This window comes from Mercenaria mercenaria, chromosome 8 (genome assembly GCF_021730395.1).
Source record: "Mercenaria mercenaria strain notata chromosome 8, MADL_Memer_1, whole genome shotgun sequence".
In the NCBI taxonomy this organism is placed as follows: Eukaryota; Metazoa; Mollusca; class Bivalvia; order Venerida; family Veneridae; genus Mercenaria; species Mercenaria mercenaria.
In genome coordinates, this window is record NC_069368.1 from 37,366,891 (window position 1) to 37,383,976 (window position 17,086).

Consider the following 17,086-nt stretch of genomic DNA (forward strand, 5'->3'; position numbering starts at 1 on the left):
TTTACATGCTGTTCAATTTTCATGTCAAACAACTCTTTCTTTCTATGATTTGGTGTTGTTTGATTTTTGTTTCTCAAGGCCTCCATCGAAACCTTAACGCAACATGAGTTCGTGCAGTGTAAAGTGAAACGATTTATTAAAGTTTGGCGCCGTCTATAGTAGTCGCAACTTGACCGCGACGGTTGACCTTAGGCTGATTATTCATATCGGTTATTTCATTATAGAAATCAAGGGTGCTTAGGGTAACCGTGTATATTTATATGGAATTAGTTTGTATACAGTGCAGTATCAAAGTATAATACTTTCATTTGATCAGTTAAAACTTTCCAATACACTAATTTATATTTACACAAATTTATATTTCCTTTTTCTCGTGCAGCTCGTGTTTTACGTACACTCCTTTTCAATATAAGGTTGTGCCTCATTATGTATTATAATGCAAAGGTCAACCATCGGGGTCTAGTTGCGTCCACTATAATGCATACTGAAACCATGTTGTGTGATTTGGAGCAGCGTATCAAAAGGTGATGCCATGCAGCCGAACGTGAAGCCGTTTAACGAAACACGTGTTTGACTTGTTATCAATTCTGGATCAGTTTTACATAAAAAAATATCTTGAAATTTGTCCGAAAACCGACCTTGTGGTAAAAGTATTACATTTAATTTTAAACAGTTCCTACGATTTATCTAAACCTTACTTTCATGAAACATTTTCCTTCTTAGTTTAAGCTTTATCAGAAGTATGCATTGTCAAAATTGCATATATTCAATTGAACAACGTTTTTGTCAATTTTTTTTTTTATTTGTTTTGTTTTCATTCGACCTGTTAGGGGATTTATGACCCGAGCGAACGTAACAGATGCTTGTGGATATAAAGATAATATTAACTATTAGGAAATCAAGGAGACTGAGCGTAACGTAAATGAAGTACTGTTTAAAAACGGCGTAAGATATTCCGCCAACACTCACCTCCCTCCCCACTCCCTTCCCCACCCCCTTCCCGTTCAACCTGCCCGCTTAGCTTAATTAGGGAGGGCGCAGATCTACGCATCTTGGGATCGCGAGTCCGATGCACGGCGTATGTTCTCCGTGACGATTTGATAAAAGACATTGTGTCTGACATTATTCGTCCTCCATCTCAGATTCATGTAGGGAAGTTGGCAGTTACTTGTGGAGAACACCGGTTCGGTTAACTGCCCGCCGTTACATAACTGAAACACTGTTGAAAACGGCGTTAAACACAAATCAATCAAACACCCCCACCCCCACCACCCCGTAAAAAAAAATTGTGAAGTACACGTAAGTTTGAAATACTGTCTTTAAGTTAAAGAAAAAACATGTTAACATAGATTTTATAGGATTAATAAATATTAACTAGATTTTGTCATTATTATTTCTGTTACCGAGTCTGTTTCACGAAACATACTTCTGACAAAGCTTTAACTGAGAAGAAGGATGTTTCACGAAATAAAAAGGTCCCTTTAATATTCGGATAAATCGCAGGAACTGTTTAATTTAATATCAAATTTTTACCACAAGGTCGGTTGGTCGGTCCTTTAGGATAAATTTCAATATATTCCTATGTAAAGACAAGATAGAATATCCAACAGAGAAAGCTACGTTAAAAAACGCAGCCTCCCCAAACACACCCACGAACAACACACACGCACGCACACATACACAGCCACACAAACAAACAAAATAAACGCACAAGGACGAAACAAACAAATACAAGAAAACAATGGGGCACCGCCTTGGAACGGTCAGTGAAACCACCACTCGGGAATTTAAACCGGTTTATGGTGCACTATACCTCACTCTTACCCCCACTATGTTCCACAAGACAGTGTAAATAAAGGTTACCCCTGCCAGGTGAAACCCTTACATACGTAAAGGCAACAGAAGGCATGTAGTACAAAACTGATCCGGAATCTATATCTATAACAGGTCAAACTTATGAACTGAAAGTCTTATTAACCGTTTACAATCTACGTACTTGTTTTTCGTTAAATGGCTTCACATTTGGCTGCATAACATCCCATTTTGATACGCCGCTCCAAATCACACAACATGGTTTCAGTATGCAATAGACGGCGCCAAACTGGAAGTTGAAATCACGATGGCGAAAACTCGAAACTACGTTCATTAAATTTGAAATCACGAAGCCACGATGATGAAAACGCGTTATCAATTCGCATTTCCGCCATCGTCGATTCGTGTTTTCATCATCATGGTTTCGACTTTCACCATTGAACTTTCAGTTTTCGACTTCATCATCGTAGTTTCGACTTTCATCATTAAAATTCCCCATTTTTCGACTTTCGAAATATGGGGTTCAGATATAAAATTATCGATAATCCAAACGAAACATCGTAGTTTAAACACCAACCTCGTGATCATTTTCTAAAGTAGTGTGTGCGTTGTAGTCTCCAATGCCTTGTCCGGATCGCGCAATGCAGGAACTAACGGCGTTTGATGAATAGGTATTACCTGTATACCAAGTCTAGTCCCGGTTAGGGCTAGACCCAACGGCATCCGATGAATAGCTCTTACTTGTATACCAAGTCTAGTCACGGTTAGGGCTAGAACCAACAGCATTAGATGAATAGCTCTTACTTGTATATCAAGTGTAGTCACGGTAAGGGCTAGAACTAATGGCGTTTGATCAATAAACTATTACCTGTATACCAAGTCTAGTACTGGTAAGGGCTATAACCAACGGCGTTTGATGAATAGTTATTACTTGTTTACCAAGTCTAGTCCCGGTTAGGGCTAGAAACAACGGCGAGTGGTGAATATTTATTACTTCTATACCAAGTCTAGTCCCGGATAGGGCGTGAACCAAGCGCGTTTGATCAATAGTTATTATCTGTATACCAAATCCAGTACCGATTATGGCTAGAACAAACAGCGTTTGATGAATAGCTATTACCTGTATAACAAGTGTAGTTCCGGTAAGGACTATAACCAACGGCGTCTGTGGAAATGGTATTACCTGTATACCAAGTCTAGTCCTGGTTATTACCTGTATACCAAGTCTAATCCCAATTAGGACTAAAATAAGATAAGATAAGATTTACTTTGAGTCGGCAAGACATTTACAAATAACATAAGCTCTGAAGTTGGGACTGGAACCAACGGTGTCTGGTGAATAGTTATTACTTGTTTACCAAGTCTAGTCCCAGTTAGGGGTAGAACCTACGGTGTTTGATGAATAGTTATTACTTGAATATCAAACTCTAAACCTGGTTAGGGGTAGAACCAACGGCGTTTGAATATTAGCTATTACCTATACGATGTAGCTCATTGCAGAGTTTTAATTACCTATTTAACGCCGTTTTTTCAACAGTATTTCAGTCATGTAACGGCGGGCAGTTAACCTAACCAGTGTTCCTGGACTTTGTACCAGTACAAACCTGTTCTCCGCAAGTAACTGCCAACTTCCCCATATGAATCAGAGGTGGACCAACGCTCTTACCTACTGAGCTAAGCGGGCGGGCTAGAAGCAACGGCATTTGGTAAATAGATATTACATGTTTAACAAGTCTAGTTCCAGTTAGGGCTTGAACTAGCGGCGTCTGGGGAAAGGTTATTACCTGTATACCAAGTCTAGTCCCGGTTAGGACTAGAACCATCTGTGTTTGATGAATAGTTATTACTTGTATACCAAGTCTAGTTCCGGTTAGGGCTAGAACCAACGGTGTTTGATGAATAGCTACTAGCTGTATTTTTCAAGTCTAGTGTCGGTTAGGGCTAGAAGTAACGGTATTAGATGAATAGTTATTACTTGTATACCAAGTCTAGTTCCGGTTAGGGCTAGAACCAACGGTGTTTGATGAAAAGCTACTAGCTGTATTCCAAGTCTAGTGTCGGTTAGGACTAGATCCAACGGTGTTAGATGAATAGTTATTACTTGTATACCAAGTCTAGTTCCGGTTAGGGCTAGAACCAACGGTGTTTGATGAATAGCTGCTAGCTGTATTCCAAGTCTAGTGTCGGTTAGGACTAGAACCAACGGTGTTAGATGAATAGTTATTACTTGTATACCAAGTCTAGTTCCGGTTAGGGCTAGAACCAACGGTGCTTGATGAATAGATATTACCTGTATAACAAGTCTAGTCCCGGTTAGGGCTGGAACCAGCAGCGTCTGGGGAAATGTTATTACCTGTTTACTCAGTCTAGTCCCGGTTAGGACAGGAACCAGCAGCGTCTGGGGAAATGTTATTACCTGTATACTCAGTCTAGTCCCGGTTAGGGCTAGAAGCAACAGCGTTTGGTGAATAGATATTACCTGTATAACAAGTCTAATCCCGGTTAGGGCTGGAACCAGCGGCGTCTTGGGAAATTATTACCTATATACCAAGTCTTTTCCTGGTTAGGACTAGAACTAAGGGCGTTTGATGAATAATTATTATCTGTATACCAAATCTAGTACCGATTATGGCTAAAGCCAATTAACGGCGGTTGATGAATAGCTATTACCTGTGTACCAAGTCTAGTTCCAGTTAGGGTTAGAACCAACAGTGTTTGATGAATAGCTATTACTTGTATACCAAGTCTAGTCCCGGTTAGGGCTTGAACCAACGGCGTTTGATGGGTGGATATTATTTGTATACCAAGTCTAGTCCCGGTTAGGGCTAGAACCAACGGCGTATGATGAATGGTTAATAATATTACATGTTTACCAAGTCTAATCCCGGTTATGGTTAGAAATGTTATTACCTATATACCATGTCGTCATCTTCTCCACCCCAACCGAAGTACAAGTTAGAAAATCCATTAACTTTCCAGTACTGGTCAGGAGTAAAAGCTTCCACACCACCAAAATAAGCCAAATATGGTAATCTGAAAGGTAATATTCAAATATGATCTCAAGGTCAAGTTCGAATCTGAATCATGTTGGGTCAAAAACTAAGTCACCCGGTCAAATCAAAGGAAAAGCTTGCGAACACTCTAGAGGCCACAGTCACTGTGGGGAATCACATGATCAAAATAATCTGTAAACCAAAGTTGTATTTTAAAGAACATGAATAAATTCCCTATCATGATAACATATGAAATTTAAACATTTGAACATAGCCTAACATATGACTAATAAAAATTGTTAAATTATTATGTAGTTGACAATAATGATAGATATCCTGTAATTACAAACACTAAGGGAAATAAGAAGGCTCAGTTTCTTTGAGTGTTCAAGATAATCAGAAGGTATTTGTGATTGACATCTATGTAGTTGTAAGATACATCTATGTTGCCATATGATAGGCTATATTTTAGATTTACAGCAAAATTTGCTTCATTATTATCCCATTGTATTCATAAATTTATTATTTTGATCATGTGATTCCCCACAGTGACAGTTGTTTGTCTTGATGATCTCTGGGTCAAGTTTGAAACTGGGTTATGTAGAGTCAAAAACTATACAACTTGAGTGGGGTTCTAAAAAGAAACGTGTTTACTTCCGCATGATCTGCTATACAGGCATGAGAGAAAAAAAGGATGAAATAGCTATACAATAAGATGTTTCTCTTTAACCCCTTATCAGCCAGTCTCAAAGTTTACTCATATTTTAATAACACAAACATTCTGACCAGGTTTTACGGCGAGCAAGTAGAAATTGTATATTCTGACTAGGTTTTATGGTGATCAAGTAGAAAATGTAACCTTTATATTGTATAAAAATGTATTCTGTCCAGGTTAGTAGAAAATGTGTACTTTATATTGTAAACAAATGTATTCTGAATAGGTTTTATGGCGACCATATAGAAAATGTAAAATTTATATTGTATACAATTGTATTCTGACCAGGTTTTATGGCGATCAAGTAGAAAATGTGTCCTTTATATTGTATACAAATGTATTCAGACCAGGTTTTATGACGACCAAGTAGAGAAATTAATGTAACCTTTATATTGTATACTAATGTATTATGACCAAGTTTTACGGCGATCAAGTAGAAAATGTAATCTTTTCATTGTATACATGTACAAATGCATTTACATGTACAAATGTATTCTGACCAGGTTTTATGGCGATCAAGAAGAAAATGTGATTTCTCAGCGGGGAATGATTTTATTTACGTTGTGTTGTCTAACTTGTTGAAAATACGGTAAATGCGAGGCTAGCACGCCCTAAACGCGTTTAAATCCCCAGTTTCCTTTATATAGGTAACTGACCCTTCCAAGGCGGTGTCTCTATTTTCAGCATGTTTTCTGTCTGTCTCGTATTTTGTGATGCGTATGATGTCTTGTTTGTTGTAAGCGTTTCTTCACTCTTTCTCCTCACTCCCCCTATCGCCCCTTCCCATCCTTTCCCCTTGCATTTGCGCTCCCTTGCTCTGGCATCCCCTCTCCTTTTACTATAAATAGGTTATTGTGCCCACCTTAATTTTAGCTGCCGGAATCCTTAGGCGGTGCCCGATTGTTCTTTTTTCCTGCTTATGTTGTACGTGTGTGTGCTTGTGCGTCCGTGTGTTTTGGGTGGTGCCCTACAGTGTTGTTATTTCTTACTGGTCGGTTTGTTTATCTATTTGTGTGTTTTGTGTGTGTACGTGCGTGCGTGCGCGTGTGCATTTGTGTGTGCATGCGCAACTGTGATTAAGGAACGTAGCATTCCCTTATTCCACTTTCGCCTCCAACTCCCACCCCACCCCCCTTCTACACCCTACTCCTTCCTCTCCCATTTTTCTATATTTTGCATAAAATTATAAAGTATTTGTTGGATTTTTTAAGCAACCCGTCTATAACATTTTCCGTTACAGCTTCTTTTTGTTGTTGGCATACTTTGCAAATGCGTTGCTCTGATGCTGTCTTTGTGGTGCTCTATGTTTCCGAGAAATCTACCCTCATCTATTATCTTTTATATTGTTTATAATGGCTAGATTTTATATATACGGTCTAGCCTCTGACTAAAGATGGCTAAAGTGCATACTGATCAGGTTTTTTTTTATATTCTTATTTGACTCTAGTGACCTTGTTTAAGACCCTTTATGACCAGTAAGTCTTGTAAGAACAAACTTTCCAGATAAATTTTTATGTTGTTCTTTTTTAAGATTTTACCTGATTACCAAGTTTTAACCTCAGATTTTGAAGTTAAGAATTTGACCTGAAAAAATAATTCATTAAAACAAACATTCTAAGATCGAGTAGAAACCTACAGTGTTAACAACCCCAGATAACCCATTTATCAAACTTTTCCTAAACTTTATAGAAACAAATATCATAACCAAATTTCATTTTGAACGAACAACCTAGTTTAAACCTCAGACGACCTAGTTTCGAACATGACCAATACTTAATTAGGACATGTTTCAAATAGATATGGCATTTAGAATGTATTTTCACTGGGGAAAAAATCCAACCCACAATGTATTTTTTAAAGCAAGACTTACTTATTTTTGAACTTGGAATTAGATGCGGTAAGATGTCTTGGTACACGCCCACATCTGTACATGTTCCTGTCATCTTGCATGAGGAGATCCACATCGTGTATAATGTAACATGTGTAGGGTGCTATACTGGATGCTGTCAGATAGCCGACGTTTGCAAGCAGTCCACGATTGAACTGGGTCGGGTATGCCTGAAATACATAGTTTCTAAGTAAACCAAAATATACAATTTTTGTAATTTCTATGCTCACTGAAAGGAGAAGCATATGTGTCTCTCCGCTTCGTCGTCCGTCCTTCCGTCCGCCCGTCCTTCCATCTTTCCATTCGTCCCGCAATTCTTGTCCGGATTATTTCTAAGTAACCATTCGCTGGAATTAAGCGAAACATCATCCAAGTGGAGATGTGCATATTGTCACTCTCAAGAGGAAATGCGAATATTATTTCCATGTTCCGGTCCAATGATTTTTCATTGAGTTATTGCCCCTTGATTTTTCAACATTAGTATATTATGGCACCATTTCTTTTCCAGATTATTCTTCAGTACCTACTGGCAAGAATTCAGTGAAAATTCTTATGAAAATTCACTTTAACAGAAGATGCGCACATTGTCTTCCTGTTTCGGTCCGATGATTTTTTTGTTATTGAATTATTGTCCTTTGATTATTCAAGATTAGTTATTACTGCGCCATCAATTTATTCCTCAGCAACCCCTGGCTGATATTCACGCTACACTCCCAAGAGAAGATGCGCACAGATGTGCGTACGTTTTCTCAACAACTTCTTGTTGCAGTTCTAAGAAACTTCTTCGGAAGCTTCACTACTATTTTATCTTAATTGTCGTCATCACGTGCATTTTTACTATTTAGCACATGCATTCCATTGTTAACATAAAAGTGCACATTTATAAATCAGAAAATATTTTATTAGACTTACAGTTACAATTACTATTATTATTATTATTCAGAGACAGAATTAAAATATAGCTTCTCTGGTCCCAATCAGTTAAAAAGACTAAAATGTCACTACTATGGAAGCTCTGGAGGGACAATTGATTTCCGTACTTCCCACTTCTGACTTCTAACTTTTGCACTTCTCACTCCCAACTTCTTGACTTCCCACCTCCTACTTTTAACTTCCGCACTTCTGACTTCTAACTTCCACACTTCTGACTTCCAGCTTCCTGACTTTCTACTTCTGATTTCCAACTTCCACACTTCTTACTTCCGACTTCTTGACTTCTTACTTCCTTTTTCTAACTTCCGCACCTCTGACTTCTAACTTCCGCACTTCTGACTTCTAACTTCCGCACTTCTGAGTTCCAACTTCCTGACTTTTGACTTCCGATTTCCAGCTTCCACACTTCTTACTTCCCTCTTCTAACTTCCGCACTTTTGACTTCTAACTTCCTGACTTTCGACTTCTGATTTCCAACTTCCACACTTCTTACTTCCGACTTCTTGACTTCTTACTTCCCTCTTCTAACTTCCGCACTTCTGACTTCTAACTTCCACACTTCTCACTTCCAACTTCTTGACTTCCTACTTCCTACTTCTAACTTCCGCACTTCTGACTTCTAACTTCCACACTTCTGACTTCTAACTTCCTGACTTTCGACTTCTGATTTACAAATTCCACACTTCTTACTTCCGACTTCTTGACTTCTGACTTCTAACTTCTGCACTTCTGACTTCTAACTTCCTGACTTTCGACTTCTGATTTCCAACTTCCTGACTTTCGACTTCCGATTTCCAGCTTCCACACTTCTTACTTCCGACTTCTTACTTCCCTGTTCCAACTTCCGCACTTTTTACTTCTAACTTCCTGACTTTCGACTTCTGACTTCTAACTTCCGCACTTCTGACTTCTAACTTCCAACTTCCTGACTTTCGACTTCTGATTTTCAACTTCCTGACTTTCGACTTCCGATTTCCAGCTTCCACACTTCTTACTTCCGACTTCTTACTTCCCTATTCTAACTTCCGCACTTTTGACTTCGAACTTCCTGACTTTCGACTTCTGATTCCCAACTTCCACACTTCTTACTTCCCTCTTCTAACTTCTACACTTCTGACTTCTAACTTCCACACTTCTCACTTCCAACTTCTTGACTTCCTACTTTCTACTTCTAACTTCTGCACTTCTGACTTCTAACTTCCACACTTCTGACTTCTAACTTTCTGACTTTCGACTTCTGATTTCCAACTTCCACACTTCTTACTTCCGACTTTTTGACTTCTGACTTCTAACTTCCGCACTTCTGACTTCTAACTTCCAACTTCCTGACTTTCGACTACTGATTTCCAACTTCCATACTTCTTACTTCCGACTTTTTGACTTCTTACTTCCCTCTTCTAACTTCCGCACTTCTGAGTTCTAACTTCCTGACTTTCGACTTCTGATTTCCAACTTCCACACTTCTTACTTTCGACTTCTTGACTTCTTACTTCCCTTTGTGCAGAAGTTAGAAGTCAGAAGTGCAGAAGTAAGAAGAAGGAAGTAAGAAGTCAAGAAGTCGGAAGTAAGAAGTGTGGAAGTTGGAAATCAGAAGTCGAAAGTCAGGAAGTTTGAAGTCAGAAGGGCAGAAGTTAGAAGTAGGAAGTAGGAAGTCAAGAAGTTGGAAGTGAGAAGTGCAAAAGTTAGAAGTCAGAAGTGGGAAGTACGGAAATCAATTGTCCCTCCAGGGCTTCCACACACCACTGATTTGTGAGACATGAAAACAGAGATTTGAGTATATATATGCAAATGTTGACTAGTACGAATGTGTAGTACAATTTGGGCTCGTATATAAAGCAGCATCGAAACTAATCTATGAGTTAGCGGACTTGCTGTGGCATGTGCGTGTTCGTTTGTGCTGCTAGGCGCTTTGCCGTAACTGGTCTGGTATTTTGTGGTGGTGATTTAGTTCGTATAAATTCTCTCTACTATATATATATATATATATATATATATATATATTGTGTGTGACAAGCTTGGTGGAAATGAACATGTTGAAAAATTTTCACAAACTGTTGGCAAGTAGCTTTAAGAAGTTGGAAGTCGAAAGTAAGAAGTCAGGAAGTTGGAAGTCAGAAGTGCGGAAGTTAGAAGTCAGAAATGCGGAAGTTAGAAGAAGGAAGTAAGAAGTCGGAAGTAAGAAGTGTGGAAGTTGGAAATTAGAAGTCGAAAGTCAGGAAGTTGGAAGTCAGAAGTGTGGAAGTTAGAAGTCAGAAGTGCGGAAGTTAGAAATAGGATTAGGAAGTCAAGAAGTTGTATAAAAATTGTAAACAAATATGCTCCAATTCAAATAAAACGTGTATGGCGTACGTAACTGTACTGGTGTACTTCGGAAGTATCCCGAGCAATAAAATAACTTCTTTTTCGTAGTAAATCTTTTAAACTGAACAAAGATTAGACAACAAAGAAAACAGTTGTATATTAAAAAAGAATTAAATGATATTAAAACTTCCGGGAAAATGTTCAAGGAATTTGGCACAAATCAAAATCGAAAAGAGAGTGTAGCTATTACAATGTTAAATATAAGTCATGTAATTGTTACAAACGATGAAGAAAATGTAAATGCTTTCAATGATTCCTTTGCGACAATTGCAGAAAAAATAAAAGATCCAGTTCCTAAATTGTCTTTAAGTATACTACTGATTATGTAAATTCTAGTCCGGTGAATTATTCAATACCCCGTTGATATCTTCTGGAACTTGTAAAATCTGGATACATCAAAATCTACTTTTCTTGACCAAATTAGGCCACAATTATTGAAACTATCCGCTGAAAGTATTGCATGGGTTATAAATCACTATATTCTACAGGCCGATGTAAAAATGCAATGTTAAACCATTGTTTAAAAAGGGCGATATGACGATGTTAATAATTATAGACCGATATCAATTCTGCGAACATTGTCAAAACTTATCGAAGAACATGTACATGACAGTGTACGTTTCAAACTTTTACATGAAACTGAAACAGCACTTTCATGTATGATTGATAAATGGCTGAATGCAATAAATGAGGGATATCTTGCTGGAACGGTATTGATGAATTTTAGAAAAAGTAAGGATGTGCTACGGACAAACTGAAAGGTATGCAATTAAAAACAGATAAAACAAAGGTAATTTTAATTCAATGCCACTGCTCAAAGAAAACGTGCTTAAGCCGACTGCGAACTTAAGCTTATCTATAAAGATATTTAAGCGGAAAAAAAACTTCTTGGCATTTACTTTCATTAAGATAATCTTAAGTGGGATACTCATATTAAACATGTTTAAAAAAGTAGCATCATATATTTTGTTAGAGAATCAGAGATTTCTAACAGTATCATATTCAACCGCACCTGGATTATTGTGCAGTTATCTGGGGAAAATGTCTATAATCAACACAAACAAACTTGTAAGATTACAGAAATGAGCCTGTCGCACTATCTTATGTGACGATTTTCAACGTTTTGATCAAGCTTTAAAATTATTTTATATTCAAAGGGCGTCCTATTTTGCAGAAGGCATGTTTCATCTCTAAAGTGTCGATTTTAAATAAATGAAATGTTTCTACAAAAGTTACAAACACATAACACGTCCTTAACATTGCGCTCTAATACTTACACTAAATACACACTGTGAAATATTTAAAGGTAGTCTTTTATATTCAGGGCCAGTTGTCTGTCAATAGAAATCAATTCCTCGTTTTTAATCTAACTGTATATAATGGATTGATTAATGTATGAACATTAATGGTAACTACATTTTATATCTTGTATTTGTTACTATGATAATAATACTGTTCATTATAGTTTAGGACGGCCCCTAGGGAGATTAGCTTAGCTATATGGGTTACTCTATAAATAATTTACTTTTTTACTTACTTCCTACAGAATTCATATAAATATTGAAAGCAAGTCAATACTTTCGTACTCATCCGTACTCAAAGTAACTGTTCTTACTATAAGATAACTCAAATTTGAAATTATATGGCTTTTTACAGGAACAAGTGCACATCTTAATAATCAACCTTTGAATAATTTAATGTTGTGGCTAATAGTATATATATTGTATACTGCTTAAACATTAATCCTAGAATACTGACACCATCTTACTGAACAAAATGAAAAATGAACAATTACCATTTCTATGACAAAAATTCCATACTCGATCTTTTGCCTCTGTAATACTGTGTGTAGGTGCCGAAGTAACACCTGTAAAAAAATGAAAAATGTAAGAAACAGGAAAAGGGGTTCTCCTCTTACGGTCGCTAACTTCAAATCACATGTCCCTCATCTGTTTGGGTTCAGACAGGGGTCGTCATGTGAGAAAGGCACAAGAGCTTGCGGAATATTGATACAGTTCTACACAGGTCGCTTTAAATAATGCCCGGAAAGGCGCCTGAAGTCTTGGCTTGAAAGTTGCCGTTTGACTTGAAGTGTTGTTTTGGCGAAAAGACCCAACAATTAGATATACAAAACGATAAAGAAGAAGAAATGACACTTCGAAAAAAAATCTTATGACAACGCACATCATTTTCAACCAACAAACACAGCTAAATGGTACAAACCATTAGATTTTTCTCTCTGTCCCTATACGGGATGATGATTGCAGTTCTCTCCCTTGGATCACAGTCCTGCGGTTTATACTTGCCTCCTTCCTTTATCATTTTCAGGTTTTCCTTTGGTATCTCAGTGAGGTTCATAAGCTGGTCAACTGGCATCGGTCCAACTATACACCAAAGACATAAATGGAATAAGTATTTTGCCATATTTAGTTCAAAACATTTAACAGAAAACCTTGCTGAACAGTTACTGTTGATACTTTTAACAAATGTTGCAAATATTTTTAGGCAGGTATTTAAACCTGATGACGGAACCATTCTCTATTCCGATCAAAGGGTAAAACATTTGTATAGATACTACCTGTCGGAGTTACTTCCATGGTAAATGAAAAGAATATAACAAACAAAGACAGACGTAATTCTGGGTAATTGGTGGTATTGTTAATTACGCAAGTGGTAGTCAGTGTGGTATAGTATCCGTGACTCATTTCATAACGTCTAATTGTGCACGTGGACTGGAAAGCGACAAGCAGCAGAACAACATTTCAGTGTGTCTTGTAGCGCACGCGCCAATGTTAAGCAACGAAATTTGGTACCTATAAGCAGCGACTGCGCTAGTGTGACAGAGAGAAAATTTCCTTAATAAGCCACTATAATGTGATGTATTATGTGCATCATAAAAAAACATTCCTTAGTGAAATGTCTATATTCATTTTCCCAAACTGATGAAATAACGTACAACGGTCCTTAATTTATTGGAGTTACCTGGCCTTCAAGTTTGACGTGGTATATAGAAGAAACAAATATTCAATCAAACAGGCGAAGTGTACAGTTACTTGTAAATCCGCTATAAACTTAGATACTTCATCAGATTTAGACAAGTATGTGATACCTACCTAACTCATTCGGCCAGAGGGGACAATAGTTAGGTCGTCTTGAGTTCCTCGTTCGCAGATTGTGCTTTCGGCTCCTTGTGAGATTTCTATAGAATTGCTTTTCATTCAAAAAAATATCATTATGTCTGTCCAATGTTCTAGAAATATTGACTGGAAGGAAAGGAGCACCAACGTTAGCAACTTCGGGTATTTCATTTCCAGTCGTTATCCTTTTGCTTGAGTTCAACGAAATTTTCTCTGCAAAAGTTGCCGGTACATTTGCTACAGAATTGTTATCACTATCGTTAATACGAAGCAGAGATTTGATCAGAATTTCACTTTTATTATTCTTATTTGCGTCATTAAGTTGCAGGAAGTTCTTTGTCAGATTATGTGAAGTTCTGTTACTGCTTAATGCATAATAATACCTTAATACGTGTTGAATAACTTGACTAGACGAAATATTGAAAGACGAAATATTATGGTACTTTTCACTCTCAGCTTTGGATTCATTCTTAAAACTATTTTTGATAGACCCCCTTGTCGTGAAAAGCATCACTGGCTCTGTTTTGAGGTTAAGCAGGTCTTCCGTTTCGTGCACAGAGGTTTCCAGAGAAATGTTAAAATGTGACACAATTTGAATGTAGAATATAGTAGCAAATATTATTACAATTGTTAGGAACATGCTATAAAAACTTGCGACCCTAACGGGCCGAAATGCGTGTCTCAGTTGTAAAAACACTCGTGCCATCTGAACACATTCAAACTTCCAAAGACTCTTCTTCCATTTATGACATCCGGACCTGAAAGATTTTAGTAAGTGATATTTATACGTATAGTTATAGAAATGACTAAAAGAAAACGTTATCAAAAGGAGAGAAATTTTCTAACTAAACCAGAAAACATTCGGTAAGTAAGCTGGGTGCAATGTGATAATGCTCATTGTTATTTTTTTTTAAAATCCAAAGAAAAAAAATAGATAAATTGTATAAGGATGCCACCGTGAGAATATTTTGTTTAATATTTGGATTTTTAAGAAACAAAGGTTTTCATTTTCATATAGTATAAGATTAAACTTTAATAAATGTCAGACTTGTTTCTTAAGCGGGTACTAATTATTAAAAATGTCAGCAGAGGCAGTTATTGTGGAATATAAGCAATCAAAAATGAGAAATGAAACAAACGTTGCTATGTCGAGAGTTTGCGTGTTTGTGGGCCGATATAACGAGAACATGGCTGAACATAACAAATGTCACACAAAATAACAACAAATCAAAATTCTAAATTAAGTCGACGTGTTCTTTTTCTGCTCATTTTAGCGGGTACGAAAATGACGCTCTGTCACCTTTTAGGTGTCCTTATACCATGCTTTCGTGTTTCTCATCGCATGACACAACTACAGGCAGGACCTACTAATTAAACAAGTGCAGGAAAAAATGCGAATATGGTAATTATATACTTGGGAATAAGGTATGGTTCGGTTTCGAGGTCAGTGAGGTTTTTTGCAACGCTCTGTACGAGTTGGTACGATATACATGTATGTGGGATAATAATTAATATTAGTAACACAAAGTTGTAGTCCCTAATAAGTGATACATATTTAAGATATAACGCATATCAACAGACTGGACGCACTATGTTCACGTTCTGTTACGTTTTTGCTACGTTGTACTACGTTCTCGCCACGTTGTTGCCACGTTGTAGTACGTTGTTAGAAAACGGCAGCGAATTATGAACATGTCCAAAATTAAAACTTCCTGTTCATGGTTTGTCACGTTTTATCACGTTTCGGCCAAGTTGTTCTACGTTGACATTCGTTGTAGCCACGATTCCCAACGTAGCTATTCGTGGTGACTAAAACGTGACACTATGACCGGGGCATATACTATGTTGTATGTTATCCCTAAATGTGACGTATAGGCACAGCTAGTGAAAATTACAGCTGTTATGAATGGTATTGTGCCTTAAAATGAAATGTGTATGTTCATGGAAATAATAATGAAAAAAAAAATATTGCTATAAAATGACGGTGATGACACCTTGAGTCGTCAGAGTATTAAACTCCAGCCGCTTTTGTAAAACGTCGCCACGCAACACGCAATCACCAAGCCATTCTGAGTAGTTATAACAGATAGTAGTTCTAATGCAAATCATGCAGATTTACCTTACTGGCAGATGAGTCTATGAATTGAACTGTCAAACGTCAAAATTAAACTAAAAGACTTTTTACCGTAGGTAGTTATGTAAACAATTCCTGGCAAGTGTTTTTTTTTTTTTTTTTTTTTTTTTCAAAAAGTGTTTCTGCGTTTGTAGTATTGGAATATAAATTTTGGCGAAAATTACTACATTTGATGGGTTTTGAAAATTCAAGCGATAAAAATTCAAATAAAGTATCGCTATTCGTACGCTTTTGTCCGTTATTTCATAAACACTTGGAGGTCAATACCACCACCCCCCAACTCCCCTGTCCGCCCATGCCCAATGTCATCCAAAACGATTTACCTTTTAAAACAAACTGAGCCTAGGTTTCGATCATTAAATAGGTTTCGTTAAAAAATCAACATGTTTTTAGAATTCCATCTACTGTATAATAAATATACGTATTTTTGAAAAAAATTCTAAATAGGATAAGTTAAGTCGTTTTTTGTTTTTGTTTTTTTTTTTTCCAAATAAGTATATTTAATGCTAAAAATAAACATAACTGTTCGTAATTCGTTCAGTCAATCAACAACTTGTGATTAATAACCTTTAACACCTTTCGTTAGATATATAGATATAGGCTCATTCTACCTTTTCTTTTAGTTTTAGAAACCCCTGTCCCCCGACTTTTGAAGTTCTTTTTTAAATCTTAATGATAAAAACGAATATTAAGCATGTTGGTTACCTTTAGTAATACTGTCAGATATCAGTTGTTTATTTATTTTTATTATATTTCTAATTAAAACTTTATTATGATCAGGGAGAAGGATTATTGCTTTCTCTTTTCTTACTATGATTATTGTTATATCATATTTTTATTACTAAAGGCCTTGTATTTAATTTCTATTTTATTTCAGTAAAATGTCTTATATTTTCAGTATATTTCTTTTATTATTTTAACCAACCTAATTATTGAAGTTAACCATTTCCAATAAAACTCCGTCAAAACTCACGATTTTAAATATCAATTTTCAAAGTCAAAGATATCATTTAAAAAACGAAAAAAAATGCCACATATATTTAGGGGGACAAATTACCAAAAGGGGGACGAATTGACCAAAAGGTGGTGGGGTCGAGTTGACCAAATTTTATC

General features: G+C 36.7%; 1 protein-coding gene across 2 annotated transcripts in view; it reads right to left on the reverse strand.

Annotated features, from left to right (window-relative positions):
* LOC123566569 (beta-1,4-galactosyltransferase 2-like) overlaps positions 1–17,086 on the reverse strand; it is a 42,989-nt gene that overhangs the window by 25,414 nt on the left and 489 nt on the right. For both annotated transcript variants that reach the window (XM_045360797.2, XM_045360798.2), the window contains exons 2-6: positions 13,816–14,597; positions 12,926–13,086; positions 12,498–12,569; positions 7,391–7,578; positions 4,723–4,845 (exon numbers count right to left, since the gene is read on the reverse strand). In XM_045360797.2, coding sequence (XP_045216732.2) covers positions 4,723–4,845; positions 7,391–7,578; positions 12,498–12,569; positions 12,926–13,086; positions 13,816–14,545 — 1,274 coding nt within the window. In that variant the 5' untranslated portion in view covers positions 14,546–14,597. The remainder of the gene's footprint in view (positions 1–4,722; positions 4,846–7,390; positions 7,579–12,497; positions 12,570–12,925; positions 13,087–13,815; positions 14,598–17,086) is intronic.